Below are 17,279 nucleotides of genomic sequence, written 5' to 3'. Positions count from 1 at the left end.
TTTCAAATTTCTTCCAAGTGCAGATAAAATACTCTTATATGTTGAAAATGATCTCCCTAGTAGATCAAAATCATTTTTTCAGATTTATTTAGTATGTAAATCTCAAGGCAACTGGCTCTCTTTGAAGGATTGGGAGGTTTTTTCCTTCACCACTTATGCAGATAAAGAAGGAACAAAAAGAGAGCTATCCTACGCTTTGTCTGTGCTTGCAGGATTAAAAAAATTGTTTGTGAGAAAATGTTTTTATTTCTGTAGCTTTTATTAGGTATTTGTGCTGTTGGTAGATAGAAAAATTGGAAAATTTTGTGATATTCATGAGGCTTATGTGTAGTGAAAAGGGATGCAGAATATATGCCTAGCACTTGAGAATTAGAGACATGTTTATAAAATATATTTTATGTAGTGAAATATTCATCTTCTATCCTATATCTGCCAAACAACTCAGCATACACAAATACTCACATAACTCCGAATGCATTGTTTATGTATTTTAATTTGGTTTAAATATGTTGCCTGTGTGGCCAAATACTGCTCCTATGTCATGGGCATTACTTCATCTGTTGCATTTGTACGTATTTAAACTCCATAAATTCTAGCTCTAACAAACATGCGATATATATATATATTTTAATACTCAAATATGTTTTGGTTTTTTTTTTACTTAATCATATTTCACTCTCATGAAGATTCCTGCAAGCCAGAAGGGGTATGAGAAGCATTGAGTGTATGTTATCAAGGGTTTTTTTATTCCAAACTATCCCACAATACTTCTTAAAAACTTCTTTTTTCCTTCAGCGCTTGCTTTTGATTTTCCTTGGAGACAGCTGAAATGTTTGGACTCCGTAGTCTGAAACCATACAGTGTGCAGCCATTTATTGGAATCCATGTAATTAATACTTTAAGAAGATCAGCTGTAAAGTATAATTTCTCTGTCTATATAGTACTACTTCTCATCCTGAAGGGATTCCAAAGTTCCGTACCAAATTATGGGAGGGACACTCGTAGAGCGTGCTAATCCGTTCCACAGTCTTGGAGGAAAATGTGTACTTATGTTAAGGCTCATATTTCTTCTGATAGAGATAACCTGCACAATTATACAGGATCTACATTTGCATACCTGAAAGTTAATTGCTAAATTATAAATTCTCTGCAGACATCAATACCGGATGAATAGTGAGTAGTTATATTGTAATAATGCCTGAGAAAACTGGGATTCCCTGCCCTGAGAATTATGAGTGATAAAGCCCTAAAACTGAAGGGTTCATAGATAATTCTGGTTGGAAGGGACGTCAGGAGGACATCTTGTCCAACCGCTTCCTCAAAGCAGGGTTGGTTATGAGGTCAGACATTCGACTCGGGCCCATAGTTTTTAAGGCAGACTTCCTTACAACCCTCCTTACTGTTCGTTGGCTGGGCTGTTACTCAGCCCCGTAGCAAAGCATCTTCTATAGGATATTGAGCAACATAAATATATAACATCTGCAGCACCTACTGTGTGTGCACACATCCCATTCCCTCACATCTCTGAATTCAAATAGGATTAGAAATACCGGTGTAAACGACTGTTAAGTAGTACTGGCGTAAGGGAAACAGTTCTCTTTGGTCACTGTAAATGCTGGCTTAGCTTACTAGAGCACTTTGACTTAAACTCCTCTGCTTTGTAGAACTATTTGTATATTAAAGGAGTTATGGTCAAAGAAATGCAATTTGTGTTTGGAGCAAAGGTGGATAATATGTGATTTTTATTTATATATATATATAAAATATATATATATATGTAAGTTCATTCTTATAGAGTGAAGGAATTTATTCTATAGTCTTAACTTGGCTTCCTAAAATCTCTGCCTCCTACACAGATAAGATTAGCTTTTGTCAGCTTAACAGAGCTCTTGACCCCAGTTTCCATCCCTGTACCTTAGGCAGTCTCTTAAACATCCTGAGCCTACCAGATAAGAAGTAAGGCCTTGAACTTGATTTTGAATTTCTTTAGTAAGCCATTGGTGAGAGAATGAAAATAACATTTGATGTACCTCTTCTTGTTAAGGAGAAATGCTTCAGTATTTATTCACTTAGCGAATTTGGCTTACACCTGTACGTATGGCATTGCTGGGCGGTAAGGGAGGTGCGGAGTCTGGCAGTCCCTCAGAAGTCCGTGGCAGCACAGCTCCTGTGTGCCCTGTCTGGAGGATTTGGGATGTGACTAAAAGCATTCGGAAGTTCATGACTGAACTGAGAACTGTGTCTTCCCTGAAAAAATCACGTTAGGCCTAGAGTGTTAGTTTAGTTTTAGAAGGACTTTATAAAAATGTTTAGAAATGGACAAATTGATGCTAGTGGTATTGGCGAGGATGGGTGCATCCAAGGGTTGTTTCCTGGTGGAATGGTCAGGCTCGGGCCTCCACCGGCAAGCTTGGTCTGCCTGGGAGCGCGGGATGGAGTAGCAGCATCCTTTGCCTGGGTTCTGTAGGAAAACTGCGTAAAGGAATATGAAACTAGAAAAACCTTTCAAACCACATGACTTCATGCTTTCCTCCAAAGTTAGAATAGAATGCTAGAGGTACTCCAGTACGTTGGGTATGATTCTGAGTTCAAACATCGTCTTAGCTGTTAGCAGTTAATTAGGGATAGCATTGTTTTCTGTTTGAAATGAGGAAAAAATAGGTGATTTGTGTTGAATTTTATAAATTTCAGCTAGCCAAACGAAACCAAGCTTTTGAAATCTAACGTCTAGGATTTGACAGCACGACATCAAATATCCTTTTGCCAGATACAGCTATCACTTAAGATAAGAATTACGTTGTGTTTTTTTCTTCTTTGTCTCTCCCTACGACATGAAGAGGGTGGAATGGGTAAGGAGTACGGAAAGGTAACACACCTTTGTGTGTCAGTGTGTATGAGATTCTTGAAGCTTTGTAGTTAATAAGTATATCTAAAAGTATACCAACACCTTACCTAAACACTTATTCAAAAAAGTTCCAATACATGTTTTTGAAATTTTATGGCTGCCACATACTTCAAATAATAAAAAAAGCAAATTGCATTGTGTGCAACGAGGTTGAGTAGCAATTACCATGTGAATCCTAATTTTTATGAACAAATGACTGAAACTCCCTGCTAGAACACTGTGATTAATGTAGGGATTTTAGTTATTACATTTTAATTAGGTTATATATTCTTCTAAATATGAGGTCAATGTTTTGCTTGTTACTCTTCAATTGACTGAATTTACACATCCTGTCTGATAGGTCACTTTTTCATTACACTGCCACTAAACTATTTATGTAGATGTTGTTTTAGAGATAAATCCAACTTGAGAAGGCTTCTTTTTCAGAAGCGATATTACATATTACAAAAGATGATGCTGGTCCTTGTATCCCATATCAGAAACATTAATACAATAAAAGATTATGGTTGTGGTGCTGGTTTTATGAATGCAATTTCACCCGGAATTATATTCTAAATGGATTTTCTTACAGTAAGATTAATTTGAAAGAACCAGCTATCTTAAATACAAATTTTACTGCATCTTTTATGTATCTTTTTATTGGGTATATGAATATGAGTTGAATATGAGTCTTGTTTGAAGGGAATACACTGTGTAACTTGAATGTGCTGCTAGGGTGAAATTTTAGCTCTTGCTCAAAATCTCAGCAAATAATCTGCTCAGCCTATAGAAGAAACTCTATAGCTATGCTGTAGCTTTTGGGCTGCAGCAGTGTCTTTACTTATGTCCGTACGTATTGTGTCACTACTTTGCACACGCTGGTAGGCATCTGAGGCGATCATCACCTGATCGTCGATAAAGCCACCGTGCACAGAGCTGGTTTCTGTGCAGGATCTGACACATCTTCTGTGTTAAAGTCAGCGATACTGGGGCGTGCAGACAGCACGCTGCCTGCCCATCACAGGCAGGCTGTGGGTGTTGTGGGCGCTGTGTGGAGACAGGACCCGTGGACTTCCCACATTTGCAGGACTGCATTTGGCCTCCTGGCTACGGCAGAGCGCTTGGTCCCTTAGCTTTGCAGAAACTTCTCAGTCTTATGACTAAACTTCCCATCAATGCGGTCTCCCTTCCTTCTTGAAACTGTCTTTTATATAGATAACTAGCCCAAATTCTGGGGCTCAGCTGAAGCTCTTTGTGTATCCCCAACCTTCTGGCCAGACGTGGGTTTTTTTGATTATTGATCTGTTTGGTTTCCTCCAGTCTCCGGACAGCGCAGCACAAACTGCCGCCCTCTTTTCCCTGCCCAGCTGTTGGCAGCTCGAGGAGGGGGCATGCCAACAGCTGGTGATCGTTAGAGAGCTCTGTTGGCTGTGCACGAGAGGGAGACCCCGAGGGTGTCTCCCCCCAAGAAAGTAATGGGAGCCCATCTGCTTGAGTCGCTTAAAATGAAGTTGGATAAAACAGAATGTACTGCTGGGAACAATCCCTTGTTAACAAGGCGTGATGCTCTGGCACCCGTGGGGGTTTTTTTTTTAATCTCTAATTTTTGTGACCTATATTGCAACATGAGCTTTCCTTGGTCTTTTTTTTTTTTTTTTTCTTCAGAAAGATTCAAGTGACTTTTTTTGAGACTTCCTTTTTTCCTACCAGCAGTTCCCCTTTGCATGAGGTTTACTTCTCTTCTTCTGTGACAATGGACACACTTGGTTTTCTCACATTTTCCTATTTCATGTGGAAACCTGGATGTTCTCTGCGTTCCTACCTTTAAGTGTGAAAGACAGAAATTGCATAGATACATAGTAAATAGAATTTAGAAGGAAATTCTGTTATGGCTTACATATCCCAGGCAGTTTAAGGAACTTTACTTAACATTCATAATTGTCTGCCTGCACAGAAGGTATTAGAGCAGAGGAAATCAGGAGTCTTGGAACTTACTTCTCAGTCTTTCCATTTTTTTCACCCTGTTCAATATATAAAATTGTAGCTGGCTCATTCTTTAGTTTTAACTCACACGTGTATTCATCTCACCTGATATGTCTGCAAATAGTTATTTATTCCATACATTCCTTTGTTTGATACCTAGCTTAAAGAACTATGTAGGGGTTTGGGTAATTTCAGAAAGAAACAACAAAGTTTTCTCTAAAAAATAAAAAGAAAAAAAAAAAGCAGGGAAGCCAGCCAGAGCATCTGGGTGACAAATGCTTGGGTGCCACGGAGAAGCTCCTGCGCTGTGTGAGCACTCTGGAACCGCAAGCAGCACTGCTGTGGTACTTGGGCAGTGAAATCAGGCTTTTATTACGCTGAAAGGCTAGGTTAATTCTTTACAGTCTGTGTGACTACCCTACTTCGAAGACCTGAGCTAGTGCTTCAGCGTGGCTCTAGCCTGCTCTGGAACTGTCCAAACTCGCACAACCAATGCTATATTGCATTGACGTATCTTTAGTTACGTGGTTTGGATGTGAGTTTATTTTAGTTGAAATATTACTCTGTAGAAAATAACTTGTGTGTGCCTACCATAATACTATGTGTCATTTTTATTTGTATGCCCTTTCTTTGGCTTTAACTAAGCCCTGTAGGCTTTGGAATTGAAGGATTAAAAAATAACAATAGCAAATAAAAAGCATAATTTTATTGTCAATGTTGCTAAGTACCTCGTTCCACGTACCTCATTTATTATTTGGTAGAGAGCTGTAGGCATACCAGCAACTCACTGAAGGAATGAACAGAAAATATGAAAACAGTGATTATCCTCTAAAATCCAAATTAAACAGGCTATTATCATTACTGCTTTTATGTCGTTTCTCTATGTTCTGTAGGTACCATCATATCCCAGACTACTTCCATTTGCTACAGTTCTGTAGTTAACAGCTGTAATGAGGAGGATTTCAATGTAATGTTCCCCTTGAAACTCATGTGTATCCTGTGAGCAAGACAAGAGTGAGCTGTACAACAGCCCTTACTGCAGGGCATCGTCACCCACAGGACCACCTGGGCCAGTGTCAGTTCACGTCAATGGAAGGGCTCCGCTGACTGCCAGCGGGCTTTGGATGAGGATGTGTAAAATGGGGTTAGGTGGAAAGGTAAACAAGAGATACTACCTTCCAGACCGTGTGCTAGATGGGGCGAGGGGCCGGGAACCCATTCTAGCTGCTAACGACATTGTTTGGAGGAGTTTGGAGGATAGACGAGTGATAGACAGCTTTGCATCGGAAGGACTCAGAACATGTAATTCTTGATTTACGCCTAATTTTCCATGTACGAGCTGAGTGGAGGCTAAAAACATTGTCCCCTTCTCCAAGTGGTTACAAGGTATCACCTAGAGAGATTTTACTTTTTTTCCTCCATCTCTCCTATTCCACTTTTTCCTTTAATTATACTAAAAGGCTACCTATTCCTTCAAAGTTTGAAAACTTTAAAATGAAAATGATTTCTCTAACTTCTTTTTCCCTGGCTGCTCTTTCCCTTCCTTCTTTTTTAGAGTGATTGGCCCTGACATAAGTGGGAGTTCTGATGATTATTAAGGTTTAGACTGAAACCACAAATTAATTCGACAGTGTGTCTTTTTATTTTGATTTATTTAAAATGTTTGTCTGGGAGTTTTAAAGTAGCTCATGCCAAGGAAAGTCTGTATATGCCTGGGTGGCTGGGTACATGTGTATTTGTATACTTGGAGTTCGTGAGTATCAGTGGAATGAAAAGGATCTCGGTGCAGAATTTACCCAAAATTGGGTTAGAATCTGTGATGAACTGCCTAGATACTGGAAATTAATTTGCTGAGTTCAAAAATGAATTAATCACCTTACAATTTAGTCTCCGAATAATTTCATTGTAGATAAAACCTATGAGTATTCTCTTGTAAATGTATCCGGCACTATCGCTTTCTTACAAACAGGTACTGTCCATATTGATTTTGTTTACTATTTGTAATGATTCTGCAGACTTTCTTGTTAAATTCAGCTTTTCATAAATCTCTTATAACTTTTGAAAATACGAAACTATAGAAATAGATAAAGCTTACATAGGAGTGGAGGAAGCAGTAGGCAATTTTGCTCACAGTGACCTCAGTAACAGCAATGTTTGTTGGTTCCTAGACTATTTATTTTTCTGTTGTTGCCAGGAAAAGCCCTTTGCTTTGTACTGTTACAGCATCTTCTAGGCCCCATTGTGGACGGTGGCAATGTGGAGCTCTACAAACAAATAACAAAACCTAGTATTTTAAGCTCATTTTGTCTTATTGGATTATAAGGGCTTTCAAACAGGAGCTTTCTTTTTCCTGTTGTGTCTAACCAAAGGTCTCAAACCTTTTTGATCCCTTTTCTCCATGAATATTTATAATGTGAAATAAGATGAATGTAATAATTGTGTGTATATACATATAGTAGTAGTTGACTAAATACTCCTCTTCATATTGACATGTTCTCATTTCTCATAGTGTTTTGTTAAATAGTGTGCTGTTCTGATAGTACATTATTTACTTAGCATCGATGGTAGATCCTCTACCTCTTAGTAGTAGGCACAGTCAAGAGACAGAAACCTAATTCAGTCCTAGAAGAAGGAACTCAGTATTTTATGGCAAAGATACCACTTTTTTTTTTTTTTGGTCTTAAACCACAGTCTTCTCGTGTTGTTATCGAGTACTCATTTGTACTATGTATCACCGAAATTCCTTTCATTTTAACATACTATCATCATATGTGCATTGGAATGGATAAGCTGAGGAATTCTCGAGTGCTGAGAAACAGTGAAGGTTTATAGGGAGCAAGTGTCCCCATGCACTGGAACAGATACATTTGCTGACTCTTTGCTTACCAAGTTGTAGAGTTTGAGTTGTCTTCAAGCCCTTGTTGTGATCACGAGTCAGTGTTCTCATGCTACTTATCACTGCAGATGTAATGTGATATTAACTTGCCAAGAAATGGGCTCTTTAAACTATGAGCAAGTTAAGAATGTAACAGCCTGTTTGAGCCAAGAGAAGCAAGAAACACCATGAAATCCATTAATGAATTTGTTCTGTTACTCCAGTTAAGTTGGGTAGCTGGAAAAAAAAAAATGCAGCAAGGAAATAAAGTCAGGCATTAAACACTAGCCCTGGTGTTCCAGAACTGCAAGATGATAGAGATTGTCCTGTTCAGTGAGAATGCTGAAAGGATTTTGGGATCTCGTGTGTACAAACCACCAGTTTTACATCATTTTCTGTTAGATGCAGAGATACAATGCCGTTATTTTCTCCTTTTCCTTTACCACTGCCTTCCAGCATTCACTTTACATGAATGCTGGGCGTTTTGTCTGTCTGTAGTATGGAGAGGAATGCACTGGAGTATTTTGATTTTGAAACCTTCTCTTACTGTGATGGTCCCTCGCAATGCTAGGCACAGATTTCTGCGTTGCAAAACGTACTGAAATCTTTCTTGCTGTTTTAACTGTAAATGCGTATGTACCTGTATTGGAGCTCCCAGTTACCAGTCCCACAGGCAAGGTAGTGACTGAAGGAGGAGGGAGTTGGTGTTTCACCTCTCGCAGCAGCAGCCTGTGCAGAGACATTGCTAGAAAAGTGTGAGACACTTGAACTGCTGTTGCCCGTACTCTGCCTGTTCTGTGAATAAATAGGTTGTCAATCTAGCACTTTAAACAAGCACTTTCTTCTTTTTTAAGCTAGCTTTTTGACATTTTCCATTAAGCATACTGTAATAGAAAAGATAAGTAGAATTTCTCTACACACCAGGAATAGCAACCTGTCTGTTTAGCATGAAGGGCCCTTTTCTGTGCAGTGGCTGAGAGCTTTGTACCGTGGCGGATTACTTCTTAAGGCTAGATGTCGATAGCCCTTCCTTCTGTGACTACCTTACTCTCCCTTTGACTACCTTACTCTGAGTGAATCTGTAAGCCAGCCGGGAGGTAGTACACAGTGAGCTGGGGCTGCAGAATGAAAGCAAGCTCTACCAAAGCACGGGGGGTGAGCGCGTGCTCTGTACAGCCTGCATTTCCAGCAAAGGCCCTGCGTCCAGCGGTGAGCACTGAGCATTTGTGGGGACTCGGAGGACTTCTCTGTTAGGCGCTTTTGACCTTGTCTGCTCCCAAAACCCCTTGAAGTGCATCAAGGCCCGTTAGCCATGTGCAAAGTTTGTGTGTGCAGAGGGTGTTCGTCAGTACTAATCAGTGCGCACGCACGTGTAGGGAGGTTTAAATACATATATTCGGTGCACTGCCTAAATATAAAGTTTTTTAGAAGAAAACTTGTTATTAATAGATGATAATGGAGCTCTGTTGTCTAGTTGGTCAGCAGGCTGTTAGGACAAATTTTGGTCTAGCAGACTATAATGCTATGTAAATATTTGCTTGGAGAGAGACAGACATAAACAGAAAGGCACACACGCATGTGCGGAAACACATAAAACCATGCACAATATCTCAGTAGTTGTCCATTACTTAAAGCTGGTTGGACAGTTAATACACCATTAATTTAATAGATTTTTAAGGAAGACATTATTGTCACAGCACTTGAGTCTTACTGTAGTCTGCTGCTGGGTTTTTTCCTTTCCTTCTGATATTTATATTATTGAAACACGAAGTCTGTCTTTGGAAGGCCACAGTTAAATAAACTCTGTAGAGGTAGCATAGTGTTTCCTAGCAACACCATGTCCATACCAGCAATGCTTGCTTCTCTCTTTAAGCTGAAAGCAAAGTCATGTCCATTAATCCCCAGCTGCACATAAAACTTTTCAGAGATTTTGCTAGCTCCCTACTGTTCGTGTTTTCATCTTGCTCATATGCTGCAAAGCAAACTACTTCGGTGATTTAATTCTCTTCAGTGCCTCAGTGTAAAACCAAACGTGTGTGTATATTCACAATTACTATTTGTTTTTCATTTAGAACAAATAATTTGTCCTACAGTATGGTGCCTCCCCTCAAACATTATTGATAATTTTAGTCATTCAAACCACCTGACAAATGAAAGAGGTAAAATAAACGCCTTGAAAATAATATTACCTGTGCTGCAAAGTAAGTGCAGCTTTTTGTAGCCAAGATACATAATGCCAAAACAAGCTCACTTGTAAGTGAAAGGGGCACTGTTTTTATTTTAACACACAACAGCATTGAAGTGAAACTTCTAGGACTTGTCGCTATCTGCTGATAGCTTTCTGTGTAAAATGAACGGAAGGGTCTTGGCGCTGTTCAGAGGTCTGGCGTGAGGTCACGGACCTGTGGTGGAGATCAAGCTGCTGTGCCACCGCTAGAAACCGTGCAGGTTCAGGCACCTTGGTACGACACTGCACAGAAACTTTGGTGGCTGTTATCTATAAAGAACCTTTTCAGTGGGACAGCTGAGGTCTCAGAGATCAGAATGATGTTGAAAATTAACGTGGCTGTGGATTACTTAGTCCTGTTAAAATTTAATTGATCGCTATGAACATATCAGGTAACAACCCAAGGAGGAAAAGTAGAAGTGAATGCTTACATGTTGTGCTAGCAGCTGTGTGAGTCCCAGGGATACAAGGCAGCTTGCATTCCTGCATGGGAAGCTCCTGCAGCGGTGTGGAAAGCAGCGTGGGGCCCGAGGAACTTCTCTGACATCGCCTGGCTGCGGCAGAGGCAGCTGGGAGGAGTAGGGAGAGACACAAGCTCAGAGCTGTGGCTTTCTCAACAGGTTTATAGAAACACACCGGCAGTGTAAATTAGTGATTTCTGGAAGGCTGTTGAGCCTTTCAGCACTAGTATGAAAGCTGTGCTGGTGTGACAGTTGCTCCTGTTCCCGGTCACCTGCAGAGGCCAAGGGACACAAAAGCGACATACTGTCATCTTAGTCTGTCTCCAGTGCTGCGCATCTGAAGTGGTGCTGCTCAAAGAAAACGTATTTATTTGCTTTCAGGGTATTTCCCACTGCTGCCTTCCTCACTCACAGCTGGTGAAGAGAGTATCCACACTCTGGTAGAGTGTCCATTAGTTCCTTGGTTCTCTTAAAATGTCTGGGGAAGGGAGTGGAGTACTTAACTAATAGTTGCAGCTTGGGGTCTCAGTGGCCAATGCGAAGGACTAACGCAGCCAGTCGGTGAGACCCGAGAGGGCTGCAGCAGGTCCCTGCAGGTCTTGATGCCAACAGTGACTCATCGCTGCTGGTGGAGGGGAAAAGGAGAGAGCATGAAGCTTTGTCAGCTGTTTTGAGATGAAATTTTTCTGCCCAAGACCAACAGCAGTGAGATTATTCCATGTTCTCCGGTGGTTGTAGGGATGGCAGGATTAGACTGTCTTTCCAATCCCAACAAGAGAGCTTGGGAATGATTGGGATCCGACATCTATTGTCAATATGGCGACACAGCCTTCTCCTCCTGCTCAGGCTAATGAAAAGGTGCTATGAGAGGTCTGCTGCAGGACTCAAATCTTCTGTCACCTCCACAGGCAAATACACGTACACGTGTGGATTGGGTGTTGATGGATTTGACCGTATATGCCGAGGCTGGAATTGGGTTTTCCTACCTCTTTTTCATAATGAATATTCAGTAAGATACAGTAGTGCCTCCTGAGACTCATTTAGTCTCAGGAAAAAGCAGTTGAGGTATTCTGTTACCTATGGACATTTTGTTAAAACATTTAAGCACCTTAGCTAATTAATATTTTTGTTCCTAATTCAGCTCTTGCTATACAGTAAGTCGCATCATATCCATAGGCAATTCAAAACATGCATCTTTTGTGGGATATCTTTTCTAATGTGTCTTTCAGAAAGCATGAAGTGTTAGATCGTAATATAAGTAAACTTAGTGTTAAATAAGTAGGTCTTTTAAAGTGACCGTTAAAGAAGGAAAATATTTTTCAAAGCTATTTATTTAAACTTTGTGTTTAGAGGAGCTCTGGAGAATTATGCAATGTACAATATAAAAGGCACTCTAACATACTCGTTGAAGACGACATTCTCCCTCATATGTGTATACACACATGTACAGTGGGAGAAATAAGAGGCCGTGAACTTCTGTCAGCAGACTGTAATTTCTATCAAGATCTGAACCTTTACAGAGTTCTTAAAACATGTGTTATGGCTGATGGTAGGACTCCTCCTGCCTTTTGGTTTGAGTTAAATCCCCGTTTCTCTGAGGCATCCCCTTTCTTTACCCTCCTTCTCCACGCCAGGGCTGTGGTGGTGGGCCAGGAGAGCGTTTGTCCCACCGGCAGGAACGAGCCTTTTTGTCTGCACAGTAATATTGTCAGAAGCGTGAGTGGCAGTGTGAATGAGTGTGTCTTGTACTTACCTTCTCCGTTTCTTCAACCAGATGGCTGCCCTGATTTGTGCAATGGCAATGGGAGATGCACGCTGGGTCAGAACAGCTGGCAGTGTGTCTGCCAGACCGGCTGGAGGGGGCCTGGATGCAACGTTGCCATGGAAACCGCCTGTGCCGATAACAAGGATAATGAGGGAGGTGAGCAAAAGTCTTTCAATTCCCAGTCCCTAAAGAACAGAGGGTTATACACGCTTTCTTCGTGAGTCATTTTCCTTCAGAAAGACTTCGGCTGTCATTGTTGTCAAGTGGTGGTGTTACGGTTCTTTTGAAACAAATGAGACCGAGCGAGCTGTGGCCTTGTGGAGAGACGCGGTGACCCACAACGCCTGCGTCGGGATCGAACGGGCCGACTCGGTCCCACTCCACGTCCCACTGAAGCCCGCGGTGGAGAGCGTGGCCCAGTGGACCAGCGCTTCTTCCCGTGGGCTCTTGGCGCATGCGAAGTGCAAAACACCTGGCTGTGTCCACGTGCACAAGCGTAGCGGCTGACTGAGCAGGATGTTTAGCAATGTTTTTTCTGCTCTGGGCCAGAGGCCAGGGTCATGCTCTCGTGTACACGACCTGTGTGAGTGGTTTTAGCTTGCTGCCCTACTGCACAGCTTTAAAGGACCGAGTGAGGTGTGCTGGCCAGTCGTCACATGTGATGAGGCTCTGAGATCCCAGTTCAGTTTTCCCTCTCCTTTATCAGTCATATCCCTCTTAAATATAGAGCTTTTGTTCTGCGTTCACCTTCAAAGATGGCTTTAGTTTATCTCGTTTCGTAGAGCTTTTCATGGTGTGTTAGGCTGGGCTGGGCCGAAAGCAGTTCTGAGAAGCTGTGCCATCTAAATAAGATAGATTAAGCAATCTCCTTCGTTTGAAGTAGCTTTCTCATACCTTTCATTACAATGTCTTTAGTAAGTTATGTTGATTCTTTTTCACTTCTGCTCTTCATTAAAAGTCAAACATCAAACACAGCTTTGAGACTCCTTCACTTTTCTTTGGCCGATAATTAATCTGAAGAGCGCATCTGTTGTTTGCTGATTACTGAATGTTTTACTGATGGTATTTCCTAAAACTGAAAAAAAAATTGGCTTATTTGAATGGCTGCTTTTAGGATAAAATTGTCATTAAGATGAAAGCTTTAATTTTATATAAAATTTCAGGGTGTAGAAATTGTTTGCAAGTCCCAAACTGAGGAACAGGTACATTTGGTTTTGATTATATAATATTAACCACATCTGAATATCATCCGCTAGCTTTAATCTGTAAATCGTCCATTAGTTCATTGGTTTCATGTGTGATCAGTGCTTACAGAAATATTTTAAAAGAGCCGGAGCTGATTCAATTTCAGAAAACTGGTACTTGCTTTATAGCTGTTACTGAATTGTAAGGAGCAGAATCTAACTGCCAAATTACATTATTTGACGTTTAACTATGCAACGAAACCCACTAAACGTGTATTGAGATGCAGCGTAAGAAACGAAAAGGTGAACTGCTTAGGTTTGCAGTTTTCACAGGCTTTGAAGGAAAATTTGAAAATGGATGTATCATCAGATTTTCCTCAAAACAAGACATGACTTTGGAAAACTTTGTTAGAAATACTGGAATAAGATGGTTACTTATCCAAGGCAATATTCTGCACTTGTAAAAACAGATAGGCAAACAGGGGAAAAATTGACCAGTGAGACCATTCAGCTGTTCATACCAATTGAAAATTGCAGAATTCTAAAACTTAGTTCACAGAAGGCAAATAGTAGTTCATCGAAGTCAAAGAATAGGTAGAATAAATCTGCTACACAACAGACATGTAGTATTAATCAGCACCGCCATGCAAGGTGCATAGTTTGTGGTTTACCATAGTCACAGCTGAAGGAAAATTATAAGGTCTAGCTGAAAGCTGGAAAGATTAAGAGGACAACTCTCCAGACCTCCTCAGTGCTTGCAGGTTGCAGTTATTACTGCTCGTGGCTTCTGGTGGGAGTGTGGATAGTTTGAAAATCTATGCCTGTTCCAGGGCCAGACCCCCTGAAAAGTCCATTTGACCCACGCATTTTCACACGGGCATTTTATGGTAAAGGCAGAAATGACTCTCTTGTCTTCTGACTCCTAGCTCAGTACTTTAATCCGACGATCATTACTACTCTCTGATAGTCTCATCCTTAGTACATTTCTGTAGAGTTTTTCTACAAAGGAGCTTAGGTGATGTTCAACACCTGTGCAGCTAGCTGTTTCTCCACATACTTCCAAAAAACCCCCGAAAACCGACCAGGCAAACCCTTTGATTCAGCACGCTGTGTTTTGAGGAGGGCGCAGGTGGCGCAGGCTGAGTTACGTGCGTGGCTCTGCAGCACGCTTCTGTCTCTCTCCTGCCTTTGCGATTTGTGCCATTTCCATTTGCTCGATTGTGTTTTGAGTTTCAGATCTCTCTGAGATGGCACGGCACGCGCTGTAAGGACAGGGTGCCATTCCCAGCAGTTTCTCAAATTGTCAGTCACGAGAGCTACAATAAAACTCAAACCCGACCATAACGTTAATCACTTAATACTTAGTATCTGAGAGTGCAGTCCTGCCTTTGCCTTATCCGTACCACTCTTTCTAGGTCTGGTTCGCTGCACCTCTGGCCCGGAACACCTCCTGTGACCTGTGTGTTCATTACTGCTGTCACAGGGGAGACCACAGGAGTGGGCAGGAACGGAGAAGCAGGAAAGGATGTGTGCTGTGTGCTTCAAGGTGCACCGTTATGTGTCTGTTCCTTTATATACAGAGTCACAATTAAAGTGAAGTTTTCTCATTAGACAAAGCTGAAAACTGTACTATGGGTAGCAATGTTAAAGATTCAGCTAGTTACCAGAACCCCAAGTTTCGCATAAAACACAAGATTGTTGAAAGTTAAAGAAATCGCCTCTCCTCCCAGTCTCTCTTTTCATTTGAAACTCAACCGAGTTTATTTGCAGCAAAATGTTGCACTCATTTGCTGCTCCATTACCAACATTGCTCTGTTAACATAAGCACAAGTAGTTCTGGAGTATTACTGAAAATGCGAGCTGTTCTTTCGAAAGGCAGTAGGGTTGCTAAAAATACGATTTTTTGCCTAAATGAGATCCTTATCTGGACAGCTGAATCTCCTTCCTTTTCCATCCATTTATTCATGTTGTTAAAATACAGTTGCTTCAGCGTGTCACTGAAATGCAACTATCATTTTCTGTCTTCCTTTCTTTCCCATGCGGCAACAGATTTGACATATTTTGGTGCTCTTCTGCCGTTCAGCCATTCTTATTGCAATTTTATCTCACAATCAGATTCAAAGGCCTTGGGCCAAGTCTTCATTTCATGGATGTCAAGAAGAGCATTGCCACTGACTCCAAAGGGATTCCCATTTGTCCTGTTTTGTCTTATTATCTGCCACAATGCAAATTCCATACCATAGTTCAAAAAGAGAAAAATGAAAGATTATGGTTAATATTTTCTTTCCATTTTAGATTAATGCCCTTTAGTTGGGTTATTCCTAGAAGAGGCAGATGTGTCCCTGTCTTGTTGAGACTTACAAATCTTCATTTTAAATGGGACGGCAGTGTGTATTACTCACATAAATAAAACAGGATTCCAGCGCAGAGAGAGGAGTGAGTGGCCAGAGCTGGTTTCTCCTCTTAGAGCTGCTCAAGTCGAGCTGTGCCTGATCAGAGGTGGCGCTGGCAAAGGCACCGGTAGTTGGCCTTACCATCATCAAACCTAGCTGTGGGCTTCACTGGGGTTTCATTATGAACCTGTCTAGGGTCGCTGTGGTGCATAGGCTACTTGGCTGAAAGAGCCCGAGAGACTCTTATTTAACTATTTAATTGTCTGTTCTTTTACCTGGCTATTTATTTATTTTTAAGGAGGAAGCCTAACTGAAAGGTGAGGGTTTTCTGGCATCTACTCAGTTTTAAGATCATCTTTAATTGGAAAATGCTCCTGTTTTCCAAAACATGTTTGGATTACATACTTTACTTACTGTGGCCACTTCTAAATCTAATCCCTTTCCTTAATCAGTCCCTCAGTAGTCTAATAGTTACTAAGCATCTTTTGGAGGGATTAGAAATAGCTTTATTTTAAGACCTATACTTGTGATTACAGTGTATAATTCCCCCAGTAGACATGTATAACCCATTTAATTCACCGTGGATTTATTTTAGGAAATTAAGGGATTAGAAATGATATTTTGAGGAGTGGGAGAAGATATGTTACTTTTTAAGTTCATATGTCTTTTTGCCATATTGCATAGGGAAATCACTACAGGGGCTGTTCATACCCATCTTTTTACAACAGCTATTGTATAATAGTTTAGTTGTTCCTAAATTGCAAAATGCTTTTAGTATCTTGGAACAGTCTTCATAAATTGTGTATGTTTAACTAGATTTCACCTTACAGTGCTTCCCAATAAAACAAACAATGTAATGCATAGCAAACATCGTATTTCTTTTCTAAAGAACAGTTTAGATGTTGGATTCGTTTGATACCAGGAGCTCATGTTCCAGGGGCATTTGTCCTGAATTCTGTGGGATAATTTGGGAGAGATACTTAAGAATGCTGGCTGCTGCAGAAGCAGTCCTGGCAGGAGTCCCATATCAGTCACTTGGGTTACCCTTTCTAGGCTTTTTTTTTTCCTTCTTTATTTCTTCTCCCACCTTTTGCATCCTTTCAAACTTACTCTACTCATGTTTATAATTTTTCTTGACAAGACAGTTAAATGATGTAATCTCAGAGAAAGGAAAAGAGCCAAAATTTTGCTAAATTAGTTTGTTTCAGATTTGATCAGGATGGAGAGGGCAGGTGCAGGCAGGTTAAAAAAAAAAAAAAAAAAAAGAAGCTTAAACGTAGTCTCTGTTTATATCACTTCCTAGATCACATTTCTCCTCAAAATGTAATTATCTGGACTGAAATTGGGTAGGGAAGGAAAGGAAGCAGCCTATAGCGGTATAGAATACTAAGCTAAATAGAATGAGGAATTCCTTGTTTGTTATGCAAAGTGGGAAATTCTTTTTAAAATACATTTTAATTTATTTCCACTTGGCTTTCCACAGAGAGTTGTGCGTATCTCAGAAGGC

The 17,279-nt window shown here is 40.7% G+C and overlaps 1 protein-coding gene across 8 annotated transcripts in view; it reads left to right on the top strand.

Moving 5' to 3' along the window:
- TENM2 (teneurin transmembrane protein 2) overlaps window positions 1–17,279 on the top strand; it is a 619,020-nt gene that overhangs the window by 553,676 nt on the left and 48,065 nt on the right. For all 8 annotated transcript variants that reach the window (XM_075766471.1, XM_075766468.1, XM_075766467.1 and 5 more), the window contains one exon: window positions 12,205–12,351. In XM_075766471.1, the coding sequence (XP_075622586.1) occupies window positions 12,205–12,351 (147 nt within the window). The remainder of the gene's footprint in view (window positions 1–12,204; window positions 12,352–17,279) is intronic.

The sequence above is a fragment of the Balearica regulorum genome, chromosome 14, assembly GCF_011004875.1.
Source record: "Balearica regulorum gibbericeps isolate bBalReg1 chromosome 14, bBalReg1.pri, whole genome shotgun sequence".
Lineage (NCBI taxonomy): Eukaryota > Metazoa > Chordata > Aves > Gruiformes > Gruidae > Balearica > Balearica regulorum.
Note: the sequence above shows the minus strand (reverse complement) of the source record. Positions and strands in the feature narration are given on the sequence as shown.